Source organism: Girardinichthys multiradiatus, chromosome 3, assembly GCF_021462225.1.
Source record: "Girardinichthys multiradiatus isolate DD_20200921_A chromosome 3, DD_fGirMul_XY1, whole genome shotgun sequence".
NCBI lineage: Eukaryota > Metazoa > Chordata > Actinopteri > Cyprinodontiformes > Goodeidae > Girardinichthys > Girardinichthys multiradiatus.
In genome coordinates, this window is record NC_061796.1 from 3,983,128 (window position 1) to 4,007,692 (window position 24,565).

Here is a 24,565-nt window from a genome sequence, read left to right on the forward strand (position 1 = left end):
GTTTCGCCAAACCTTTTTCACAGAATCCGATCAGGCTAGCGTATCCCGTAAAATCTGGCCGTTAAAACAGAAATCGCCCCGTGCCGGAGCACGCTATAGAATTTCGCACTTTAGCCGCAGCCTCTGGATGGAATGAAGAAGGCTGCATTCTTCCAGTCATTAGATTAATCTTTAAAGGATGAATTAGGGGTTCTTGAGGAACCCAAGGAATTAGATGCCTACATTGCCTTGTCGACAAGAATAGATGGAAGAATCAGGGAAAGACGCAGGTCTAGAGCCATGCACAGACCTGCCCAGACAGCCTGGGTCCAACCTACAGGACGACCTGTTGATGTTCATCCTCATTCTGAACCCATGCAAGTAGGGGGAACCAGATTAACCCCGGAGGAACGTTTAAAAAGGAGACTGTCTAATCTATGCCTCTATTGTGGTTCAGCTGAACTTTTCATTGCCTCCTGTGATGTGCGCCCAAAAGGCAGAGTCCACCAACTCTAGTGGGAGAGCCGGTGGACCAAACAATCCCACTCAGACGCACCGACTTCTTCCAGCCACACTACTGTGCAATCTGGAGGCCCTGGTGGTTTCAGCTTTAATAGACTCTGGTTCTGAGCAAACGTTTATTGATCCATTGCTAGTTAAACAAGCAGGAATTGAAATTTAACTGCTCACTTCTCCCCAAAAAGTAGTGGCCTTGGACGGACAAATACTTCATAAAGTAACACATCGCACTAAACCCCTTGATCTGATTCTTTCAAGTAACCATCGTGAGAGTTTTGATTTTTTTGTATTTCCAGTTACACATAATCCCCTAGTTTTAGGCTTCCCCTGGTTGAAACAACACAATCCTCACTTCAACTGGTCTGAAAACCGGGTGGAAGCCTGGTCAACTAACTGTTACTCTTATTGTTTACAGTCTGCCGTTGCACCTCAAGCAGCCATCACTGAGGAGGGACAGGAGGAGCCTCCAGATCTTTCATCAGTTCCCACAGAGTATCATGACCTGAAAATGGTGTTTAGTAAGTCACAAGCCCTGTCCCTGCCACCACATAGACCATACGACTGCGCTATTGAACTCTTTCCTGGGGCTACGTTTCCCGCCAGCAGACTCTATCATGTTTCCGGACCTGAGCAACAAGCCATGGAGAAATATATCTCCGATTCACTTGCTACAGGTATTATCCGTCAGTCCTCAACTCTGTTAGCAGCCAGATTTTTCTTTGTGGGAAAGAAAGATGGTTCTCTGAGACCTTGCATTGATTACCGTGGCCTAAACAACATAACTGTTAAAAACAAGTATCTCCTACCTCTCCTTGCTTCAGCTTTTGAACCCATTTGTGATGCCAAATTGTTCACTAAGTTGGATCTCAGAAACGCATATGACCTGGTCAGAATTCGCCACGGTGATAAATGGAAAACTACATTTAAACCCCCCTAGGTCATTTTGAATATCTTGTAATGCCTTTTGGCTTGACCAATGCTCCCGCAATATTTCAGGCCCAGGTTAATGATGTCCTCTGGGACTTTCTGAACATTTCTGTTTTTGTCTATTTAGATGAGATTCTCATATATTCAAAGGATCTACAGGAATACCGTCACCATGTAAGACTCGTTCTCCAAAGCCTCTTGGAAAATTGCCTTTTTGTTAAAGCAGAAAAATGCGAGTTTTACAAGTCATCAGTAACCTTCCTGGGATTCATCCTCGAGGATGGGCAGGTTCGTTCAGACCCAAAGAAGATCAGAGCCATTCTGGATTGGCCTACTCCAGACACACACAAGAAGCTTCAACGTTTCCTAGGTTTTTCCAACTTCTTCCGTAGATTTATCAGGAACTAATTGCTGCCCCCCCACTGCTCTTACCTCCATTAAAACCACCTTCAACTGGACACCTGAGGCCAATCAAGCTTTCAACTCTCTCAAGGAACTGTTCTCCAGTGCCCCGATCCTGGTTCATCCTGACACCACTAAACAGTTTGTTTTAGAGGTTGATGCCTCAGACACCGGGGTTGGAGCTGTACTATCTCAAAGAACTCAAAAGGATAATAAGCTTCACCCTTGTGCTTTCTTTTCTCACAGACCAACGCAGACCGAACGCAATTATGACGCAGGGGACCGGGAGTTATTGGCCATCAATCTCACCTTGGAGTAATGGAGGCACAGCCTTGAGGGGGCTGTTCATCCTATTCTGGTATGGATTGACCACAAGAATCTAGCTTATTTACAGACAGCCAAACGCCTTAACTCTAGTTAGTCCCATTGGTCTCTGTTCTTTTCCCGCTTTCACCTGCATATCTCTTACAGACCTGGGTCAAAGAACATTAAGCCGGATGCTCTCTCCAGACAGTTTGCCTCTGACGATCCAAACCGACAGCCAGAGCCCCTTCTTCCTCCCAGTTGTATTGTGGGTGCCCTTACCTGGGAAATTGAGGAGAGAGTTAAACAAGCTCAGCAGGAGGAACCTGATCCCGGAACCGGTCCCAAGAACCAAATTTTTGTTCCCGCCACACTACGTTCACAAGTCATTCACTGGTTCCACACTGCTAAATTCTCAGCCCATCCTGGCATCAGTCGCACAGTGGCCTTAATCTCCAGAAGGTTCTGGTGGCTATCATTGCATAAAGATACTAGGGATTACATTCAAGCATGTGTGGTCTGGACCCGGATTAAGACCTTGAATAAACCTTCTATGGGTCTGCTTCAACCCTTAGGAATTCCTCATCGCCCATGGTCTCACATTTCCCTCGACTTTATCACAGGCCTTCCCAGATCTGAAGGTATGACCACCATTCTCACTATCATTGACCGTTTCTCTAAAGCCTGCCACCTTATCACACTCAGAAAACTACAATCAGTGTTCCAGACAGCCCAGCTGGTTGTTAAACATGTTTTTTGGCTCCACGGCATCCCTCAGGACATCCTTTCTGACTGGGGTCCGCAGTTCACATCGCAAGTATGGAAACAGTTTTGTCTAGCATTAGGGGCCAAGGTCTCTTTAACCTGCGGTTTTCATCCCCAGTCAAATGGTCAGTCCAAAAGGATGAACCAGGAGCTTGAGACGGCCCTCCGTTGCTTCACTTCCACTAACCCCGCTGACTGGAGTAAGTTTCTATGAGTGGAATATTCTCACAATGCTTACACTTTAGCTGCAACTGGTTTATCTCCTTTTGGAGCATCTCTAGGCTATCAGCCCCCACTTTTCCCTTCTGATGAGAAGGAGATTGCTGTTCCCACAGTACGTCACCACATTCGCTGTTGTAGGCGCATCTGGGACGCCACGGTTCAGGCACTCCACAGGACAGCAGCTCAGAATAAGTGTTTCGCTGATAGGAAACTAAGACCTGCCCCCCATTACACTCCGGGTCAAAAGGTTTGGCTTTCATCCAGGGACATCCCTCTTAAGGCTATGTCCAGAAAACTTTCCCCTCGTTTCATTGGTCCTTACCCCATTGATGCTGTTATCAGTCCCACCGCTGTCCGTGTCCATCTTCCTGCTACCATGCGCATTCACCCTACCTTTCATGTGTCACAAATAAAGCCGGTCTTTTATTTTCCTGGCATCTTGCTTTCTGGCCCTGGAAGAGGACCCCGGTTCCGATCCAGTCCTCGGTACCTTTCTGGCTGACTCCGCGGATCCACTAAGGCTGGCTGCCCTCCAATCTCTGGAACTTCGGAACACCAGCAAACGAACCTGCCCACTCTCCAACGTGAGTCGAACAAACACCGCACTCAATTCCACTAACCATTCCTTTATTTAAGGACCTCTGTGACGTAACGGAGAACTTACCACATCCATTTGGAGAGATCTTCCTGCCCCGTTCCCTCCCCTGGCGAATTCCTAAGTCTTCACTCTGTGAGCAAACAACTCCGTTAATAAATCCTCACTATTTTCATGAAGGCAACCAAACTCACCACTCTCTTCCTGTGCAGCTGATCCCTGCCACATTCAAGCCCAGATCCAGACAACCTGTTTTTGTGTCAAAATAAACTAACTTAAGAACTGTTTCACATTCTCCTGAGTCTTTCTGCATGTGGGTCAGAGCCATTAACGTTAAGATGACAGATAGTAGTGCTTTGCTGCTTCAGAACCTGGACGACTGTAATTAATGGAACCAGGAAATTTGCTCTTAAGCACAGAATGCTGAAGTAAAAACACTAATCAAAGTCTGGGCTCAAGATGTCTTGTTAAGAAGCTGTGGCACGACCTTAAACAGGTTTTTCATAATTGAAAACCCTCCAAGGTGGCTTAATTAAAACAATTCTGCAAAGAAGAAAGGGTCAAAATTCCCTCCATGTAAAAAGGGTGGCATAACCAGTTATTAGGTTTAGGGGACAATTACTTTTTCACATTGGAGCAGGTTGGTTTGGATAGCTTTTCTCCCTCAATAAATTATATTATTATTTGGGTATTTTCTTAGTTTATATCTTTTTAATATAACATTTTAATGATATATCCACCCATTTCTATACCTGCTTCTTCCACACAGGTTCGCAGTGCACCTGGTGCCTATCTCCAGCAGTATACGGGCGAGAGGCAGGGTACACCCTGGACAGGTCGTCAGTCCATTGCAAGGCAACACAGATACACATAGGACAAACAACCATGCACACACTCATTCACACCTAAGGGCAATTAACCTAACAGTCATGTTTTTGGACTGTCGGAGGAAGCCGGAGTACCCGGAGAGAACGTGCAAACTCCACAGAGAAAAAAACCCATGCCAGGAGTCCAGGACCTTCTTGCTGTAAGGCAGCAGTGCTACAAACTGTGTCACCATGCAGCCCATTTAAATGATATATCTTAAACATAAACATTTTGCAAAAACCAAAAATTGAAGAAATCTGTAAGTCTATTTATAGCTCTAGAAACTGGGTCTAATATTCACTGTTTAGGACATCAGAAAACATGGCAAACTCGATGTATGGATGACCTGAGTGGATTTATTTTAATTTCATTTTACTAATTAACAAACAACACACACTCTGAACAGGTGGCTGGGTCACTGAGCAGGTGATGTGGGTGGACAGGAGAAGGATAGAAGATCCAGGCTGCCGCATACTGATAAAGTGCAATGCTTCCTGGCTGAGTGTAAACTAAAATTAAACAGATTAAGAAAACAAATTAACAAAAATGGCATGTAGAAAGAAGCAGACAGCATATGCAATTGACATCTGAAGGCAAGTTTCTGATCTCTTCCCTGAATAGCTCTACATCAAGTAAAGTTTTAAAATTTCTTCTTTAGAAAATAAAATCTTAATAAACCTGAGCATTGATTAGCACGACAGCTTGTTTGCATTTTTACACCCATTTCTTAAATTTTCTGTTAGATTTATGTTCTAGTTTTGGACATCAATAGCAGAATGAGGGCGGGGCAGGCGCACTGCAATGGGTCAGTTGTTAAGTCCTGAAAAAGATGCAGCTCTGAGCAGCCTAATCCATATCCATATCATAAAGTTATCATCAAAAACTAAAATAAAAATGTTTTTAGTCAGGGCTGTTTAGAAAGGCTTTGGGTTTTGGCAGCGGTCTGAGATGACTTGCATATTGTTGTCTCAGCGCATGTTCCAGTTAAACTAACAGTCAGGCAGGGTGAACGCTGAAGGTGAGAACATCTAAAAAATGGGAATGAGGACAGACAAGGACAAAGCTCATGGACTGCTCTTTCAGTCTCCCCCTCTCAGTTTGTCACGAGCCCCTCCTCTGACAAAGTCACACCGTGAGTCATTATTGTTGCACCCTGCCTGGACAATTCAAGGTCAAGAGACGGTCTCAAAAAGACGCAGTAATAAAGATCCCAGAGGACAAGACCTTCTTAGGAAAACCCCTTAACATAAGGTAACTGTAAACTAAAAAATTTCATAGTTGGCCTATACGTTGTGTTTGTCCTTACAGACTAAGCCTTTTCTTTCCAAACCACATTTCCTATAGTCCAGGTTCCAGCGTCTGATTAAATAAAACACAGAAGAAATTGTTAAGTCTCTGCTCCCTGCTAAATGTTCCTGAGAGCCTCTGTGTCTCTTTCTCTTTGTGTATCTTAAGCTGACTGCAGGTGGTGGATATAGTGCACTGCTGCCAGAGGCTCAAACCCTTATCACCTGTAGTCTCAGCTGCTTCTTCCACAACCTCACTGCCCAGATGGAGATCCAACCACCTGTTGTTATTGCTTAATCCTATGTTTCATATTTTGAATGGCTGGTTTTTCAGTAAAACTTCCTGTCTCTCCGGCCTGTCATCACCTGAACTGTTCGCTCTCGAAACCCACTCTGAATCAGTACATCTCTTCCAACTAACATCACTCTTGATTTATTCTGCTTTCCCAACAAATAAATCTACTGACTCATCGCCTAATTCTGATTCAAATTAAAACGTCCCACCCTTTGTAAAAACAAACATCCTGCTAATTTGAACATGACGTCACTTTTTATTAATGAAAATAAAGAGCTTTTGTGTGTTTGAGGCTTACAGGTTTGGAATCCAAATTTACCCCTGCAGCATAAATGTTTATTTTGTGGTTTTCTGTTGATGGAAATGCCTTCTCAGTTGTTTGTTGTTTCCATAGAATGATCAGTTCAAATATTGTTTGGTTGGTAGTGTTTGAGTGACATTTAATTACTTACATGTCCTAAAAGGAAAACATGTTGTGGAGCGGTAGTTAAAAATTAATAGATCTGCAGCCTGCTGATAAAGACTTGAAGGAAATGCAAAAACAAAATTAGCAGTTAATTAAAGAAATTATTTTCTGTTTGACTGGCCTTGACTGATCACTAACTATACATACGCACTACAAGGTAACAGCAGGGCTGTTTGGTGTGGATGCTGTTACTGAGTGAAGAAGACTCAAAGTTTGCTATTTTCAGGCATAAAAGCAAGAATTTTCCAGGTGGGTCTCATACACTCACCAGCCACTTTATTAGGTACACCATGCTAAGTACATTGATTGACCCTGTCTTTTAAATACAGAACTGCCTTAATCCTTTGTGGCATAGGGGTTTTTGAAACATTTTCAAGAGATTTTGGTCCATATTTACTTAATACAGATTTGTCAGCTGAACATCAGTGATGCAGAGCTCCTGTTCAACCACATCAAGGTGTCCTACCGATTGAGATGTAGTGACTACGGAGGTCATTGGAGAAAAGTGAACTAATTTTTATGTTCCCAAGACAATACACAACACCATAACACCAATACCAGCACCTTGACCATTGAGTATTGGAGATTGTATTTTGCATATCTTGGTTGTAATAAGTTTCTATGTGAGCTACTGTTGTGCTTCTGTCATCTTGAACCAGTCTTCCTATTCTCTGGGGTGATGGTGGTGGGGGTACGTCCTGTAACCGGTGGGTTGCCAGTTCGAAGCCACTCACCGTCCGTATTAGTCGTGGTGTCCTTGGGCACCGCTTTGGGCACCGCCTTGCCAGTTGATGGTGGTCAGAGGGCTTGGTGGCACCGATTGTATAGCAGCTATACAAGTCCAGGCCATTTCTCCTCGCACATCAAAATTGCATTTTCATCCAAACAGTTGTGACTCACCGTTTGTTTTCTCCTACTTCGACCATTCTCTGCAAAGACAACAGCAGTTTCTGGAATTTTCCCACAAAGCTGCCTGGCAATAACAACCAGTGATGGTCTTCAGTGGCATATAGATGCCTCAATACATAGAGTTGCTGCCATGCGGTTGACTGAGTCACTTTTTGGGATAAAAAGAAACTTGAAAAGGTGTATCTAAAAAGTGGCAGGTATAGCATCTTCTTATACTCTAGATTTTAAAGAGAAATTTGATTTGGCCAAAGTTGGTATAAGGTCAAAGCTTTCTCTGCTTGTTCATGACGTTCATTCCTTGTTGTTTATGCAAAAATTACCTTTCTAAGGAATTTGTTGCAAAACTGTTTGAGGTAAGTTAGAGCAAAAATAAAGATTTTTGCATTGAAAAGAGGAGATTGAAGAGTGGCCGAGTCACATTCACAACAAAAACTGCTAGCTGAAAACATAATTCATCAAACACCTCTCCACTCCCTGCCAATGAACACATTACAATGTTCTGAACTATTACCTGTCGGCTGTCGTGCTTGGAGGAGGAGCTGCTGTTGCTCCTCGACATAGAGGAGATCTTCTGTGACATGGCAGAACTGCGCTCCTCTGAACTCATCCTCTGACACGTTTAGGCTATAGCTGGATCACAAAAGTCATTTCCCCGCTGGAAGAAAAAGAGGGTGAAGAGTGGGTCAGGAGAAGAGAGTGGCAAAAAAGATGCTGTGTACAGGAAAGTCCTCTAAAAGGCTTTTAGCGCTCACTGAAAAATGCATAAGGTTATTCAGAGTGATTAGTTTTTCCATCTGTGTATAGCAGAAACATGGTCTTTAATAAGCTTCACTCTGCTCTCAGCATCAAGAGGGCAACATCGACAGTCAGGACTGGGGGACATAAATTAGGGTGCAATTGAAAAGATCAGAGGTTTTTAATATTTTATACTTTACCCTTTCAGAGAGTGATGGACTGTCAGCGGTTAAGGATCCCATAAATATAAGGCACCTACTTGAAATGCATACACTCAGCAGTGTGGGAGGAACTTCTTTCTGCCATCATGATACAAAGTGGCTTATTCTAAAGTGTTGGCTGTGTATAAAAGTGGTTTAATTATAAAATGTCCAATGTGAAATCTGGAGTAATGTCATAAATAAATTATCCAGCCAAATTCTTTTTTCACACTAATTAACTACTTTATCAAAACTACATCTATTAAAAGTACATTATTCTGTCAGACATGCAAATAATACAAATTAGTATAAAATGAAAGGCAACAACACATTATAGTTAAGATTAATCCCCCCTTAGAGACACGTGATCCATATATTTGCTATGACTCATTTCACATGGTATCTCCATAATGTGGAAATTAAAGACAAGTGGCTCGTGTAAAGGCTTAGCAAGGTGTGAGATCATCAGTGAACTATGAGATGATCACTTCAGCAGAGCGTAAAAAGATTTGGTCAACTTAAAGAAATGACAACCTTGAGTCAAGTGCCACACAGCACATTGTCTTATTTAACATGATGCAGGATCTGCAGGATCAAAACATAAGTGTTTTGCTAATTTGGTCTAAGTGGCGGTTTGTTGCTACCTGGCTGGTCAACAGCCAGGTAATGTTTGTGCATATCTTATCACCCGTGCAGGAACAAGCAGAAGGTCAGTTTTACCAAAGATGTGAAAACACTGTTGGTTTTATGGGTCATTAATCCCCTGCTCATCAATGTGTTACGTGACCATCTGTGAAACTCAAAGATACAAGTTCATTAGGAAAATAGAGCTGGTCTTCAACCTCTCAAAGTGGTTATTGGACTGTAGAGTAAAGGCTGAAACTAGCTCATTTTCTCAATGTTAAAGGGTCTTTCACTTCTATTTAATTATAAAATAAAGAAATAAAACACAAGGCACATCTATCTTTGGTTATTAGCTCCAAGTCTTTGAGGTTGGCAAAGTCTCCTTGCCATTACCCTAATCTTTAGCTCCCTCCACAAATAATTTAAAAGATGTCAGAACCATTGCTGGGCCACTTCAGGATGTTGATATTACATTAAGTTAAAAATAACATTTTGATAACTTAAAAAAATTAGTCTGTCAGAGGCAGAAATTATTTTAATAATTTTAGGCTGAGTGCATGGAGCTTTTTTGAGAATTTTATACCAAGCAATGTTATTGTTTTACATTATAAACTTAATTATGATGATTAACTTTACTGTATTTGGTGATGAATACAAGAACTACACAAAGTTTTTCAGGTGCAAACATTGAATGTCTTATACAAAAAGAGTTGCAACGTTTTCCCTGGAGGGGAGCTGGCTGACTGCTGAGGGGTATGGGTTTGTGTTTGCGGGCACCACAGGAGCCTTTCAGCTGTTGTGCGGGCATTTTTTGCCATCTGTCTGAGGACCCATTACTGTTAACGTATGCCTCCCTTACTTTAATGCCTTGTGCCTCTCTTTAAACATAGGAAATAGAACTGACGGCCCATGCCCTGACCTTAAAAACTATTAAACCTAACTGAGGTTTGTTTTACACCCTAGTTTTATTGTTGATGAACAGGATATGCTGCAGAGTCAAGCACCATTCTATTACACTAACATTTTCTCTCAGAAATTAATTTGTATCATTTAAGATTTTTTCTCCGAATGTGCTTAAACAGAATGAGGGAGGATTTTATTACAGAGAAACACCAGTGTTTTAACCCCCTTATGACCAACATTTTATTTAAGCAACACACACACACATCGAGCCATATATAAGGTTAATCAAAATACCTGCTCCGTATCTGCAATCCTTGAGCCACACAATGGCCACAGGCTCTTATGTTAGCAAAAAAGTGTCACCAAACATCTCTGTCGTGCCAATGCCGCACCAGCTCTTTGTCGGTAAACCAGAGGCTGTGGCTGACAGCGCAAGGCACTCAAAATGGATTCAGAACAATAGATCAAAGCAGCTGGACACAGAAAAGAGCCACAATGTCAGACAGAGAATTTTCCAGCTCAGTTAATGCTGAATACTATTAGCAAAACCGTGTCAGAAGAAAGCTAAGCTTCCGACAGCTGTGATTTAGACACACTTAAATGCTGTCTCTCGGTTAATCCGCTGCTTCCTTACTGTCTTTGTATGATTTATTCATCCACTTTTCTGCTGATCAGAACAACTATATACAGGTCAACCTTCAAGGTGCCTTTTCATCTTCTTATAACAACACAATTCCTCTGTCTTTCACCAGAGTGATGGCAGGATCAGACATCAGTACTCCTATAATTACCCTTTCTCACTGAAGGTCCCATGTACTGTGTTTTACAATCACCTATCAGCTCCCAGAGTAGCTGTATTTAAAGTATAGGGAAAATCTCAATTTCAGAACCTTGAGGGTTCGAACCACCATGAAGAGAATGTGCATTTCAGTCAGTGGTGTGAAGGTCTGGAATAAACTCCAAAAAGAGCTGAAGCAATGTCCAAGCATGAGTCTGTTTAAAAAAAGACTAAAACTGATGTTTTTCAACATGTATTGGGATGAAGAGGCGAGGTGAATGGTATCTCATCTGAGCACGGTATGTATGTGTGTGTGTGTGTGTGTGTGTGCGTGTCTGTGTTTCTGCTGTGTGTTTGCATGGGGTGCATGGGGGTGCGGGGCCCTCTTCTTTGCTTCTGGTACTCTGTAGCTGCAGCCTGACGCTGCAGTTGTTGCAGCCTGGCTTCTCTCGCTGCTCCTCGCTCTGTGCCTCGTGGTGGTGGGGGGCAGGTCGGGGTTCAGGGGACTCTTGTGGACGGCTTGGTAGTTCAGGGGGGTCCTGGGGATCTTGTCTGCCACCTTGCGCTATGGGGTGTGGGGTTGGGATTGGTGGGGGGAGCTGGTGGTGGTGGAGCTGTGGTGTTGGATTGTGGCTCTGATGATTTGGGGGGGGGTCTCGAAGTGCCGATATACAGGAATGTGAATGTGGATTTAGGCCTAATGTGTGGTGTGTTTCTGTGAGTGTAGGTATGCATGTGTGCAGTTACATGTACATATGTGGAGGTACATGTTTGTTTGTATGTGTACATGTGTATATGTATGTATGTGTGTATATATATATATGTATGTATGTGTGTATGTGTATGTATGCGTGTGGGTATTTATGCATGTGTATATATGCATGTATGTATGTGTATGTGTATGTATGTATATATGTGTAGATATATATATGTGTATATGTGTGTATATGTATATATATAGATAATTGTGTATATATATTTATTTATTAGTTTTTGGTTTGTGAATTCTGGATCAAAAACATAGATGTTAATTAGGAAGGTTACTCAGTTAATTTAAGTGCAATTAGAGGGAGAAGGGGTATTAAAAATAAGTTTTACTTCTTCATACCCCTTTTCAGACAATTTATATTAATTAATAATCAATGTCAGATCTCAGGTTAAATATACTGACAAGTTTGCTTGTTGGAATATGTTTATTTTATGTTTATTTTACTGGTTGCTATTTGTGTTTAAGTTAATTTAATTTATTTGGAACTGGAAATTTAATTTAATGTTTACCAAACACTTTTTTGTATGGTATTTGGATATTTGTTCGTTTGTTATAAGCATTTCTGAAATTGATTTATTTACCGAAATCATTGTCTGAAATAAAAAAAAAAAAAAAAAAAAAAAAAGTAGGAACGTATAATTGCTGATGTAATTTATATAGGTAGGATAAATTAGTAAAATATGGATAGATGAAAACAGTGTAGATTAACATGGTTAGATGATAAACTGTTTCGCATATTGATGTTGAAGTCAGTAATATGAGGGACCTTAACCAGCCTTGGTGGTGCCTATCTCTAGTAGTGTCCAGGTACACCCTGGACAGGTTGCTGTCCATCACTGCTGAACATGCTGATACTTAAGGAACTCACATATTTATTTCTTGTCAAGTCCTTTTAAAATTAAGTCACCTTTGTTACACAGTATTTCAAAATATAAAGTGGGCCTAACTGGGAAGAGGGGCTCCAATGAGTTTTGATGAAGTTAAATAATTGATCATTGGAGAGGGTTTGATGTAGTATTTTACTGCTTCTCAAAGAAGTAAGACTTTAACTGTTTTTCCTAGTGTCAGAAATACGTATGGATTTAAACACCATAATCATGATTCTACAGATGTAAAGAAATTGAGCAATAATGAAACTGTTGTACGTTTTTCTTTCCAAACTTTGTCTGGGAAGATGTTTACTGTGTCAGACTGTGTAAAACCCCTGATGTAGATCTTTCAGGTTTAATGACTAAGTTTCACACCACAGAGGAACATTTCTGTGTGACGATGTCCTTTTTGAAACCACATCAGAGACAAAAGGCTTCATGGCCTTTGCTTAGAGGGGACTCACATCTTTTCAATACTTCAGCATGTGTGGGTGGGTAGTAGCCACAACTGTTTCATAATGAGTGTAATTTCCTAATCAATGAAGCCATAAGCTTGACACTCTCCATGTTTCATCTTTTATCCACGTCTCCACCAAAACAGAAAAAAACAGACTGGATCCTCTTGATAAAGTCTAACTGTTTTACTCAAAAAATAAAGACAATACAAACGTAACTTATCCACAAACAATAAAGAGTAAAGAAAATAATATGAATGAGATCAAAAAACTGTGTGGCTCCACTCCAACTATCTGACTCACAACTGAATAGTGTCAGGATCTGGGTTGTGTTTGTGTTTTTGTGCTTGCTACATGTGCTCATTTTCAGACAGTGCTGGAGCTCTCAGGTGTGCTGGGTGACAGGTGTGACTTATTTCCACTGATTACTCTGAGGAGTACTTAAGCAGGAGGCTGCCAGCACTTCGATGCAAGAGTATTTGGCCACCAGTCGTACAAGCCCGAGCCAAACACTAAGTTTATGCTTCGTCATTCAACTTTGTGTAACTTTGTCTTTGCTCCTTTTGCAGATTCAGAAAGCCTAAGCTTTGGATCTATGTCACTGTGTACTGACTACATCTCAGGAAGTTACTCTGGATGATCAAGCCTATCTACGCTTTGTGGATTTCATATCCTATCTCCTGTCTTTGTTTGGATTTGCATCAAGCTGGCAGTTTCCTGCTCCCGTTGTCTCCTGGACCAAGCCGTAAGCGTAACCTGTCCACCACCCAACATAAGCATCTGCACACCGAACTCATTCCTGTCCGCTCCGAGCTCACACAGAACGGCACCCAAGAAACCTTCTATGTCTAGTGCTGGTTGACAGTTGAGGGCCTTAAAGCAACGTCACAGTCCCATTACAGAGTTTTCTATGGAATTTTGTACGTTAGCAGCCACTTCAGGCTGAAATAATGAAGCTTTGAAAACTAACTTTTTGCATACCTTAGATGATTCACTAAAAAATGAATTAACTATGATTGATGAACCCCCTACCTTTAGATGAGGTTATTTCTTTAGCAACCCGAGTTGACAACAGAATAAGAGAGAGGAGACCCAGAGCAGACAGGTCAAATTACAACCCCCAGCTGAATAGTAATTCTCCAACCTATGCCAAGGCTTCACCTCAGCAACCAGTTTCTGAACCCGAGCGCATGCTGGTGGGACGCACACGTCTCTCTTTTGAAGATAGACAGAAACGCAGAGTATCCAAGCAGTGTTTTTACTGTGGTTCTTCAGATCATTTCGTATCAACTTGTCCTTTCTGCCACGGGCCGTTGAAAGACAGGTCCACCGGCTTTGAAGGGGGGGTTGGTGGACCACACTCAGATTTGTAAAGCCCCCAGATTCAGTTTACCTGCTACTCTCATAGCGAACCAGCTTACTATGACCTTATCCGCTCTTATTGATTCTGGCTGCGAACAGAACCTTATAGATTCTGAGTTGGTAAATCAGGCAGATATAGAAGTGGAACTACTTGAATCACCACGTTCAGTTCTAGCTCTAGACGGTAAGAGGTTACAGCAGATAACTCAACGAACCAAACCAAACCAGTTGAACTTTTATTGTCTGGCAATCATAGGGAGATTACATCTTTTTTTGTATTTCCAGTGTCCCAAGGCTCATTAGTTTTAGGTTTCCCCTGGCTGCAAGAACATAATTCACATCTAGACTGGTCTAAGTGTCACATTGAGTCCTGGTCCACTAATTGCCATTCATCTTGTCTCCAATCTGCTTTTTCCCCTAGTCTGTCCCAGCAGGCCAACAAAGAGAATGAGGTAATTGATTTGACTCATGTGCCCCTTGAGTACCATGACCTTAAGGGAGTATTTAGTAAGAATAAGGCCCTATCCCTACCACCACACAGACCCTATGATTGCGCAATCAACCTTCTTCCCGGTGCACCTCTGCCCTCTAGCAGACTCTATAACATCTCACGTCCTGAGCAGAAATCTATGGAAGATTACATAAATGACTTTTTATCTGCAGGTATTATTCGGCCTTCCTCCTCACCACTTGGGGCGGGTTTTTTCTTTGTAGGGAAGAAGGATGGTTCATTACGTCCCTGCATTGATTATAGGGGCTTAAATCAGATCACCATTAAAAATAAGTACCCACTTCCCCTCATCACTTCCGCTTTCAAACCCGTTTATGGTGCCACTGTTTTCTCCAAGTTAGATCTTCGTAATGCATACCATTTGGTCAGGATTTGCCAGGGGGATGAGTGGAAAACGGCTTTCAAGACACCGCTGGACCATTTTGAGTATTTGGTCATGCCTTTTGGACTATGTAATGCTCCTGCTGTGTTTCAAGGCTTAGTCAACGATGTTCTCAGAGATTTTTTGAACATTTTTGTTTTCGTATCCTCGGGTGACATTCTGATTTACTCAAAGGACATTCAGGAGCATCGCAAACACGTTCGCCAAGTTCTTCAGCGTCTTCTGGAGAATCGTCTGTTCGTAAAAGCCGAGAAGTGTGAGTTTCACCAGTCTTCAATCACTTTCTTGGGCTACATCCTTGAGGGTGGACAGGTACGTTCAGATCCAGAGAAAATAAGAGCAGTACTGGAATGGCCGGTGCCAGACTCATGCAAATCTTTACAGCGTTTTTTAGGATTTGCTAACTTTTACAGACGTTTCATTGAAGACTATAGTCTCGTTGCTGCACCTGTGACTGCTCTGACTTCCTCAAAGATCTCCTTCTCCTGGTCATCCGAAGCCGAGACAGCTTTTCAAGCTCCCAAGAAAAAGTTCTCCCATGCCCCCATCTTGGACCATCCGGATTCCTCAAGACAGTTCATCCTAGAGGTCGACGCCTCTGACATCGCAGAACTCAGAAGATGGGAGACTTCATCATTGTGCTTGCTTTTCTCGCAGGTTCAGTAATACTGAAAATAACTATGACGTGAGCGACAGAGAGCTGCTGGGGATTAAATTGGCCCTTGAGGAGTGGTGCCACTGGCTTGAGGGGGCTGAGCATCCCATTCAAGTCTGGACTAGAAGCTGACATTTTTTCGGGAGTCCCGCGGGTCACGGGAGACAGCATCAGTAAAGGTCACGTGATTGGGATGGTACAGGATAAAAAATGAACGGGAGCAGACGGGAGCGGGAGCTAACCAATAGGAGGGAAAATAAACTAGGATCAATTGTCCTTGGAAATGTAAAACTGAGACTTTGTTATAAACTTTAAGAAAAAAAAACTTGGATCAACGCCGCCATTGTGTAGTTTTTTTCCAAGAAGCCTATACTATAATGTGAGTCAAACGAACTACACGACCCACAAGCCAACAGTGCTTCTGCACGATGTTTTCCACCTGCGTTCAGAATGGAGGGAGCAAACGCAGGTGGAGAACTGGACGCGGTAAAATTGGATTTGTAACGTAAAGTCAGAAATAAGGACTTATCTATTAAACTCATAGAGCTGACAGAAAAGTCGCAAATATTACCGAACTTCAGGAGAGTTGAATGTAGCAGTGTTAACACGCAGTATGATGCTTGTAAAACGTGTTTAGTTGTAATCAAGTTCACCAGTGATTAAGGGACACTTGTAAGGCAGATTCTGGATTAAATCAGCCCTGCATCTCTTCATTCATCAAACCAAAAGTACCAACATGTGACAAGTCTCATCTGACCAACAAAATTGCTGCATGTGCACTAAAGATTTAAGAGGCCCGGGAGGGGACCTGGGGAAATGTATTTCTTTTGCGTCCCCACGCAATACTTTTGCGTTCGGCATTTTGGAACAGCAGCACAGATGACAAACTGCTCATAAAACAAACAGCACTGATATGGCATTGGTATGGTTTATTTGTCATATGCAGGTTAACACGCAGTAAACAATGTGATGAAATGCTTAGGATAAGAAGAACCGTTCAAATCACGATAAAAACAAAAACACTAATGGCGTACAAAAAAAAGTACACATCATGCAGCAGTAATAAGCAAACAAAGTGTCACAGATGTGGTTTCATGCAGTATAATGGTCCAGAGTTCAGTAGTTTGTTTGACAGCTTGTGGATAAAAACTGTCTTTTATTCTGATTTGAAGATAATTTTATTTAAGGCTGATTTCAAAATAAAACTCAATAAATCTCAAAACAGGTGTAGTGTTTGTTTCATTTTTGCAGTTATCTGGTTTGGAAACTATCCCACAAAGTATTGCGAAATAACGCAAAGACTATTGCGTGGGAACGCAAAAGAGAAAAAATTCCCCCTTGTCCCCTCGCGGACTCTGTAGAAAGGCTTCATCAAGGGAAGATATTAAATAAATATGTTGTGAAATAGAAAAAAATTAAATGTACCATTAAATGTACAATTTATTTAATACATCATTGAATATTAAGTGTACCACTAATTATGTCATGTCATCTTTAAAATTATACTTAATTATTCAGTGGCACATTTAATTGCATAATATTCCATTTCATGATATAATGGTACATTTATTGTTTCTAATGATGTATTAAATAAATAAATGGTACCTTTAATTTAATGGCACATTTAATGTTACATTTCTTTCATGTTACATTTACTTCACTTATGGGACATTCACAACATTCATTTATTTCATGATGATTTTATTGTATTAAATTTGTCCAGTTTGACCCACCATTCTTGATGCCTGTATAGGAGGTCATGTCAGAATTGTAATCAGGTGTTCTGGAGCAGACACATATCTAAAACTTGCAGGGAAGGGGTCCCTGAGGACCAGGGCTGTGAACCATTCAGGTACAGTTTCTAAATTATGAAGGTAATGCCTTTTTGTCCATTTGTTCAACAAGTACAGTTCTCTTACTAGGTGCATTTTTCTTTCGTTTGAGCAACTTGAAACATAAAAGTAATGTCATTGTTCAAAGGAAACAATCACTTAATAAATGAGTAAAATACAAATATGTACATTTTGTTTATTCAGCTAAGATAGGCATGGTCTGTTTCCTTGTTTGATATTTTATTATTTCTTCATTATTATTCTTTTTACTTTAACTGGCCTTTACTACAGCTAAAAACAGGGACCTAACTGGTCCTTCAAAAAAAGAAATTGCCAAAAGACTAAATGAAGAAAACAAAAATGGGAGTGGCACAGGAGTGGGAGTCGTTCTGAATGGGAGCGGGACGGGAGTGGGAGTCAATTTACCAGGAGTGGGACGGGACAGGATTTTTTTCGTTATGCTGGCCTGGGATTGGGATGGGACAAGACATTTTTCTGTGGGAGCGGGATGGGACAGGAGAGAAAATCCACTCCCGTGTCACCCTCTAGTCTGGACTGACCACAAGAACTTGGCCTACCCACAGTCAGCTAAAAGACTTAACCCACACCAGTCTCGTTAGTCCTTATTTTTCTCTCGTTTTAATTTATGCATTTCTTTCAGACCCGGACCTAAAAATACTAAGCCGGATGCCCTCTCCAGACAGTTTGCCACAGATAATTTGGTGAAGGAACCTGCGCCCATTCTACCACCCAGTTGGATGGTTGGCACACTCAGATGGGAGATTGAGGATACTATACTAAAGGCTCAACAACAGGAACCTGACCCTGGCAATGGACCGCCTAACCACATCTATGTCCCATCTAAAGTACATTCCAGAATAATCGATTGGCTAACAAACAAACGTTTTGCTGATCGTAAACGCAGACCTGCACCTAAATACCAGCCTGGACAGGAGGTATGGTTGTCTGCACAAGATATACCCCTTATGTCTATGTCCCGGAAGCTTTCGCCTCGTTTCATCTGTCACTGTGTACTGACTACGTCTCCGGAAGTTACTCTGGATGATCAAGCCTATCTACGCTCTGTGGATTTCATATCCTGTCTTCGTTTGGATTCGCATCAAGCTGGCAGTTTTCTGCTCCAGTCGTCATCTGGACCAAGCTGTAAGAGTAACCTGTCCACCCCCCAACGTAAGCATCTGCACAACAAACTCATTCCTGTCCGCTCCGAGCTCACACAGAATGGCACCCAAGAAACCTTCTATGGACTCACCTTCATTAAACTAGGATCCTGAATCTCTCTACCCCTGGCATCCTGACCACAGCTACCTAGTAAGCCGAACTCACAATCATTTTAGTTTATTTTTCTTAGTTTCGTTTACTTTCCGTTTCCCTGTATTCACTCAACCTCTTCCCCTCTCTCCATATAGTGAGATTTTTGACCATTATGTTCCTGATTATCATCTTCCAAATAAACAACCTCTTACTCATTCTGTTCTCCGGAGTGGTCCCTGTAGGTGGGTCAGGTCTATTGCAAATAAAATGACAAATATCCCCACCCCAAAACTCCTTAACTGTCTAATAAGCAATTACATATGCAAATTTACTAGACGGCCTCAGTATAATGTCTAATATTACAATTCCTTATGCATGATGGTTCTTAACCAGTAAATGGTCATTTTATTCTAATAAACTTGAATTATCGTTAGAAATATAAACATCCTCTATCCAAAATAAAGGTCTAAATAAACTAAAACCGAATTTAGGCTTCTACAATGAGAAACCAGCATGACACTTGGATGACATCAGTGTTTAACTAGCTGAATATAACTTTCTTTTGGATTTTCTCATTTACGTGTTTACTCAGCTTCTACTGAGTAGTTTAGCATAATGTAAATATGTCATTAACAAGATAGAAATGTGTAAAGATAAGAACATATTCTAGGTGAGGTAAAGGGTAGCACTATAGTCTCCCAACAAACAATGTAAAAATTCTGAATAACAGTGTGTTTAAATAGATTGTTTTGTCTTATTTTAATATATTTGTACTCGTAGTCTTTCGCTTGTCAGGGACCGGGTCGCGGGAGCAGCAGTTTCAGTAGAAACACCCAGACTTCCCTTTGCCCAGACACCTTCTCCCGTTCCTCCTGGGGAAGACCGAAGTGTTCCCAGGCCAGCTGAGAGACATAGTCCCTCCAGCATGTCCTGGGCTGTCCACTAGGGCCTCCTCCCGATGGGACAGGCCTGAAACACCTCCCGAGGGAGGCATAAAGGGGGCATCTGAAACAGATTCCCGAGCCACCTGAACTGACTCCTCTTGATATGGAGGAGCAGTGACTGTACTCCGAGCCACTCCCAGATGGCCGAGCTCCTCAACCTATCTGTAAGGGAGTGCGTGGCCACCGACTCATTTCAGCCACTTGTATCCAGGATCTCGTTCTTTCGGTCATGACCCAAAGTTCATGCACATACAGGTCCTTCTCAAAATATTAGCATATTGTGATAAAGTTCATTATTTTCCATAATGTCATGATGAAAATTTAACATTCATATATTTTAGATTCATTGCACACTAACTGAAATATTTCAGGTCTTTTATTGTCTTAATACGGATGATTTTGGCATACAGCTCATGAAAACCCAAAATTCCTATCTCACAAAATTAGCATATCATTAAAAGGGTCTCTAAACGAGCTATGAACCTAATCATCTGAATCAACGAGTTAACTCTAAACACCTGCAAAAGATTCCTGAGGCCTTTAAAACTCCCAGCCTGGTTCATCACTCAAAACCCCAATCATGGGTAAGACTGCCGACCTGACTGCTGTCCAGAAGGCCACTATTGACACCCTCAAGCAAGAGGGTAAGACACAGAAAGAAATTTCTGAACGAATAGGCTGTTCTCAGAGTGCTGTATCAAGGCACCTCAGTGGGAAGTCTGTGGGAAGGAAAAGGTGTGGCAGAAAACGCTGCACAACGAGAAGAGGTGACCGGACCCTGAGGAAGATTGTGGAGAAGGGCCGATTCCAGACCTTGGGGGACCTGCGGAAGCAGTGGACTGAGTCTGGAGTAGAAACATCCAGAGCCACCGTGCACAGGCGTGTGCAGGAAATGGGCTACAGGTGCCGCATTCCCCAGGTCAAGCCACTTTTGAACCAGAAACAGCGGCTGAAGCGCCTGACCTGGGCTACAGAGAAGCAGCACTGGACTGTTGCTCAGTGGTCCAAAGTACTTTTTTCAGATGAAAGCAAATTCTGCATGTCATTCGGAAATCAAGGTGCCAGAGTCTGGAGGAAGACTGGGGAGAAGGAAATGCCAAAATGCCAGAAGTCCAGTGTCAAGTACCCACTGTCAGTGATGGTCTGGGGTGCCGTGTCAGCTGCTGGTGTTGGTCCACTGTGTTTTATCAAGGGCAGGGTCAATGCAGCTAGCTATCAGGAGATTTTGGAGCACTTCATGCTTCCATCTGCTGAAAAGCTTTATGGAGATGAAGATTTCAATTTTCAGCACGACCTGGCACCTGCTCACAGTGCCAAAACCACTGGTAAATGGTTTACTGACCATGGTATCCCTGTGCTCAATTGGCCTGCCAACTCTCCTGACCTGAACCCCATAGAGAATCTGTGGGATATTGTGAAGAGAACGTTGAGAGACTCAAGACCCAACATTCTGGATGAGCTAAAGGCCGCTATCGAAGCATCCTGGGCCTCCATAAGACTTCAGCAGTGCCACAGGCTGATTGCCTCCATGTCACGCCGCATTGAAGCAGTCATTTCTGCAAAAGGATTCCCAACCAAGTATTGAGTGCATAACTGTACATGATTATTTGAAGGTTGACGTTTTTTGTATTAAAAACACTTTTCTTTTATTGGTCGGATGAAATATGCTAATTTTGTGAGATAGGAATTTTGGGTTTTCATGAGCTGTATGCCAAAATCATCCGTATTAAGACAATAAAAGACCTGAAATATTTCAGTTAGTGTGCAATGAATCTAAAATATATGAATGTTAAATTTTCATCATGACATTATGGAAAATAATGAACTTTATCACAATATGCTAATATTTTGAGAAGGACCTGTAGGTGAGATTAGGAACGTAGACCGACCAGCAGGGGTGAAAGTGAGCCAGTCCGGTACTGCGTACCACTAAAAGATTCTGCGCCGGTACGCAGTACCGGGAAGAACGGCTGTCTGCTATAAAGCCGTCATCCAGAACCAGTTACAGCTGCAAAAACTCCCGAGCACACAAAGAAGATCAGACATGCTACCAATAGACAGTCCAAAATACGAGTTGATCTGTTTATAAATATAGCTTTTTTCCCCTCATTCCAGATTGTTTCTGAACTGTTCTGCTATGCTGGAGCCTCAATGCTCTTGCTTTGCTTCTCTCTCCTCGGAGCTCGAGGCTTTTGTGAACGGCCAGCGTTTAAAACGAGCAACGCTACGTTTAATGTCTGTCTGCTCGCTGCTAAATGCCCCAGTTAAAACCAAAGGGAGAGTAACTAGTTGTGTTTCATGTTACTTTGCTGAATTACAACAACACAGTACAGCTTGAAAACACCACTTATGACCAGAGATTTCACATACACTACACGAGAGCGCATGCGCGCTTAGCCCCAAAACAGAGCGGTTGCCAAAGAGATTGGTGCGTTCGATTTAATGGACTGGGAGAGTTTACATAGGTGGTGCACAGACACAAAAATACGCTTTGCATTAGGACAGGACGTACAATAAATCACTTACCATCTAAAGACTTTTAAATAAAAACCGCGAAAACAACCGAACTGTCAAATTTTTTATTTTAAATAAAATCAAAAACTGAACAATTACTTATTTGTTCAAAAGAAAAGACAGAAACTGAAGATGAAAAGTTAGGCATCAGAAAATGGTTTATCATTGTTTTATACACGGCATTTCTTTAACAATTGAAATATGTACAGTACAGACCAAGTTTGGACAAACCTCATTCAAAGAGTTTTCTTTATTGTCATGACTATGAATATTGTAGCTTCTCACCGAAGGCATCAAACCATGAATTAACACATGTGGAATTATATACAGAACAAAAAAGTGTGAAACAACTGAAAATATGTCTTATATTCTAGGTTCTTCAAAGTAGCCACCTTTTGCTTTGATTACTGCTACGCACACTCTTGGCATTCTGTTGATGAGGTTCAAGAGGTAGTCACCTTTGGCACACTGGCATTGCGTTAGGGTTCAATGATCTCAATGAAAGGCAGACCAGAACAACAGACCCTTGCCCGAAGTAGTAGGACTGGGACATCCCTCTGGAGTTAGGCCTGGAGTTAGGCCCAGTAGGCAGCTTACCAGTGAGTGCACAGTGGTCAGGCTCAGTATCAGGAACCCCCGTCCACATTGGTCCACAAGTTTTAGGGAGGAACAATGGAGTTTAGTGCCATACAAGCTGGGCTGGACAGGAGGAATAATTTGTTTTCTGATAATATGCTTTAACCCTGGTAAATCCAGTAGAAACAAAAGAGGGGTAAAGAATGGCTCCAGAAAACTATCCCTGCTCCTGAAAATTATTCCTGAAGTGAAAATGCAGCTTTTTTGTTACATCAAACTACTATTTATTTTCAAAGTTTGAATTTACATTTCTGGAACTTTTTGGCATTAATAGTCTTGTTCTTTTACAATACATTCTTTTATCTGCACTTGGGTCCTCTTTTACCCGTTCACAAAACATTTTAGGACAATTGCTAATATTCAAGGGAACAATGCGTAAGATTACTACCATAAGCCCTTTCAAACTTTAATAAAACCACACTTTTATCTTGTTGCAGATATGCATATTGAGTTTAGCATTCCAGATAGCACTGGCCCTTACATTTCTGGAATTTCTCCTCAAGATTGGACAGTCTTGAAATGAGATAAGATGGAAAAAGTGAAGTCCAGATCTATTCCTGGTTTACCATTTTGAAGTGTTCAGGGAATAAACAGATAGTTTATGATTTGTACTCTTTCATCCTTCTCAGAAATTAGAATCTCCATAATCTGTGAGCAAGTAGATACCCTTATAATCTAAAATTTGTCTGCCGTTGTCTTACATGTAAACCTTGAGTCTTTTAGATCTTGTGGTTTGTGGCCTCCATGCATTTGGCTTTTTTGATTAATCTCATCAATGGCTGAGTGGACTGGGATCAGAGGGGAGGATTGGACATGGCCTCCTTATTATGTTCTTCAAGGTTTTTCAGAATGTTTTTATTACCAGAAGTTTGCAAAACTCGCTTCCAGACCTGCTGATGATGATCATGATAGTGGTGGTGTGCAAATAAAAACAATTTAAAGGCAAATGAGAGAACTGCTAACACATTCTGCCTCAGCCTAATCTCTATTTAGGCTGTCCCAACTAAACTGATATAAGCCAAAAAGCCTTCCAGTCTGTCTCCTCTGCAGTTTCCGTTACAGATGTTCCTCTGTCTATCCACTGTCTCCAGAGGCTGTAGGAGCAGCTCACAATCCCGGCAGGCTTTCAGAACTCATTAGGATGTGACTTAAAAGAGTGAGCGGCTCTCAGTCGATTCCCCCTCACAATGCAGCTTTCATCGGAAATAGAGCCATAAGTTGTAGAAATTACAGTACTTAATCTCCTATTAGCAGCAGATACGTGACAGTATTTCAGAGAAGTCGGGTGGAGATGGGCACTCATTTCTGAGAAAGATGAAATGACGAGTACAAAACAAGTGCACAGGTCTCCTAGAGTTCAGTAACTGGGAGGTAAATAAATTATATAATTCAAGAAGTAGATGCAACACAATAAATTTTACTAGAACATCTTAGCTTTCAGTTTATGTGCAACACAGAAATATGGCCTGTCGCAATGTCTGTTTGACAAGGTAACCAGTGTTTATGTAAAAACCCATCAACCTGGAGGTAAAGCTGTGACTGAAAACTCCATTCTAGCAGGCTATTGAGCTTGGAGTGAAATCTTA

At 41.7% G+C, this 24,565-nt stretch overlaps 1 protein-coding gene across 2 annotated transcripts in view; it reads right to left on the reverse strand.

The window, feature by feature from the left end:
* The window catches only part of osbpl3b (oxysterol binding protein-like 3b), a 76,606-nt gene that overhangs the window by 34,313 nt on the left and 17,728 nt on the right, over positions 1-24,565 (reverse strand). For both annotated transcript variants that reach the window (XM_047361004.1, XM_047361003.1), the window contains exon 2: positions 8,047-8,190. In XM_047361004.1, the coding sequence (XP_047216960.1) occupies positions 8,047-8,142 (96 nt within the window). In that variant the 5' untranslated portion in view covers positions 8,143-8,190. The remainder of the gene's footprint in view (positions 1-8,046; positions 8,191-24,565) is intronic.